The sequence below is a fragment of the Austrofundulus limnaeus genome, unplaced genomic scaffold (genome assembly GCF_001266775.1).
Source record: "Austrofundulus limnaeus strain Quisiro unplaced genomic scaffold, Austrofundulus_limnaeus-1.0 Scaffold703, whole genome shotgun sequence".
NCBI lineage: Eukaryota > Metazoa > Chordata > Actinopteri > Cyprinodontiformes > Rivulidae > Austrofundulus > Austrofundulus limnaeus.
Window position 1 is genome coordinate 285,989 of NW_013953105.1, and position 2,366 is coordinate 288,354.

Here is a 2,366-nt window from a genome sequence, read left to right on the forward strand (position 1 = left end):
GAGATATTTGCATGTGAAATAACAGGAAGTGATGTCAAAGGGGAATGTCTGCATGGAAATATTTTAAAAAATAAATGTTACCAATTATTTTAGTATTAGCCTTTGCGCTAGCGCTGACTCTATATTGCCTTATATGTATTAGCTCGGTGCTAGTGCGACAAACNGCCGACAAATTCGACCTTCGGAGGACCCGTCCTGTTGTTTTGGACACAGCCTATATCTCTGTCCAATCAGAGCAGGTATTGTGTAGTTGGTGCTTTTAATCAGTTTTCAGTTCAGTTAATTAAATCCAAGTCTATGGAAGAGTCACAAAATGTCACCAAAATCACTCTGTCCCTCTAAAATCATTCAGAAAATCGAATCGTATCGTTCGCTGAATATCGTGATATCGTATCATGAGCAGAACATCGAATAGTGTATCGTATCGTGAGATTAGCATATCGCTACAGCCCTGTTCTGAACCCATTCCTGGGATCTCCAGCCTACCTCAACAACTCTAGAGCTTTATTTTGACTCCTGTTCTCCTCTGACAGACACACGTCCAGGTCTAAAAATCACAAACGTAGCCCTCTGTTTGCAAACACTCAGAATCCTGAGATGCTCCGTTAGCGCAGCCCAGTGAGACACTTTGATCAGACTGAAGGGCAGCAGCAGGTGAACTCAGAAGAACAGGATACCTGAGTGCAGGTGGGCCTGAAGGATCCGTGACGCGTCTGTTCTGTCATCTCTGTCGTAATGAGAGGTTTCCATGGATCTGATGGTGAGTGGACAGTGAGACGCTGGTGAGAAGAGGGGGTAGGACTTCTGGCCCTCTTCAATAGTGAACCCCATGACCTCCACACGACCGTAGAGACACGTCAGGATGCACTTTCCCCGAAAACACAGAGTCTGTAAAAGAACAGTGCAGAGATGAGTCAGAAGCTAAAGCAGCTGTAGCTTCAGGTGACAGAAACACACCTGGTTCTTCTGCAGGACCAGCACTGCGTGGTTCCGCCGATCATCTCTCTGCGCACAGTGATGAAGAGCCTCTCCCTCCACTCGTTCTCCCAGAACATCCTGCATTTCACCCGACGGCTCGGCACTGTCCATCCGAACCGACTGGGAATACTGCTTCCAGTCCTGGAGGTCCTCTCCAGGACCAGGAGGAGGATTTGGGGTAAACGTCGAGCCTCCGTTGGTGTGAGAGTACGACTTCTTACTCTCAGATTCAGGAGAGGTTTGTTTAGGCGCAGACACTGGCTTTGCTTTCTTTTTTAACCTTTTGACAGAGCGTTTTTTCTTCACAGACACCTGGTGCTCCCTCACCACCTGGACCGGGACAGGACTGGAGCTGAGGTCGGAGGATTTGACAGTGGCTCTGCAGCGTTTGCCCCTCACATCTTTCCATTTCTGAGATTTCCCTGGATCCTGCAGGTGTTTGTTCACCTTCATGACGCTGTKATTCAGGAGCAGAGATTAGCAAAAAGTAGTACACTTGAAGCTCATTTTAATACTTCAGCATAACTTTAAGTATGTCAAGTATGCTAGGCACCATGTACTTGTAGCGTACTAGAAAGTATACTGATTTAATACTTGTTCGTACCAAATGGGGACTTTTTTGTTAATAAAAGTATACTTTAAGTACTGTTATGATGTATTTTGTTGGTTTATAAACTTATAAAWGTGCTTACAAAAAGAAGTATACTTAAAGTACATGTCATTAAATATACTAAAATATATAAAATTGTATTTCCCTATGTGTACTTTTATTTGCCATTGTTTACCATTGATATAAGTACACTAGTAGTTTACTAACAAGTATACTTCTAGGATTAAACTGGCCCACAATTAGTTTATGAAAGCATACTTAGAAGTATACTGAAAGTAATCTACACAAAACGCGAACTGGAAGTATACTCTTTTACTTTTAGTTTAAATTAGTATCGGATACTTGCATATACTACTTTTTGCTAAGGCGTTTTTTTTTAAATAAACAACTTACGAACCTATATCTCTTAAAAATCAGCTGTAAACCAGTTAAATTAAACAAGTTAAACACATTAAGACGTAAATAAAGAAGTGTTTAAATGTTTGTTACTAAGCATCAGGACAACAATGCACCGATATTTACCTTCTCGTGTCTAACGTGCTGCGAAAACTAGCATGAGCTAATAGCTAAGTTAGCTAAACCAGTAAAAATAAAACTTACCTGCCAATAATTCAGTAAAAAATCACAAAGCTGTAGTTATCAACTCCCTGCGGCTTCATCGGCTGGATAACCTTTAATTCATCAGGTCAATTAAAGGAAGCAACTGGACTTGTGCTTTGAAGGAGAGCTAGCAGACTAGCATGAGCGTGAAACACACACAGCCGCTAACCGGAAAGGC

General features: G+C 42.0%; 1 protein-coding gene across 1 annotated transcript in view; it reads right to left on the reverse strand.

Annotated features, from left to right (window-relative positions):
- Nucleotides 1-2,353, reverse strand: part of nol9 (nucleolar protein 9) — a 23,414-nt gene extending 21,061 nt beyond the window's left edge. Inside the window, exons 1-3 of the mRNA XM_014027951.1 lie at nucleotides 2,189-2,353; nucleotides 958-1,435; nucleotides 678-888 (exon numbers count right to left, since the gene is read on the reverse strand). Coding sequence (XP_013883405.1) covers nucleotides 678-888; nucleotides 958-1,431 — 685 coding nt within the window. The 5' untranslated portion in view covers nucleotides 1,432-1,435; nucleotides 2,189-2,353. The remainder of the gene's footprint in view (nucleotides 1-677; nucleotides 889-957; nucleotides 1,436-2,188) is intronic.
- Nucleotides 2,354-2,366: the final 13 nt, after the last annotated feature.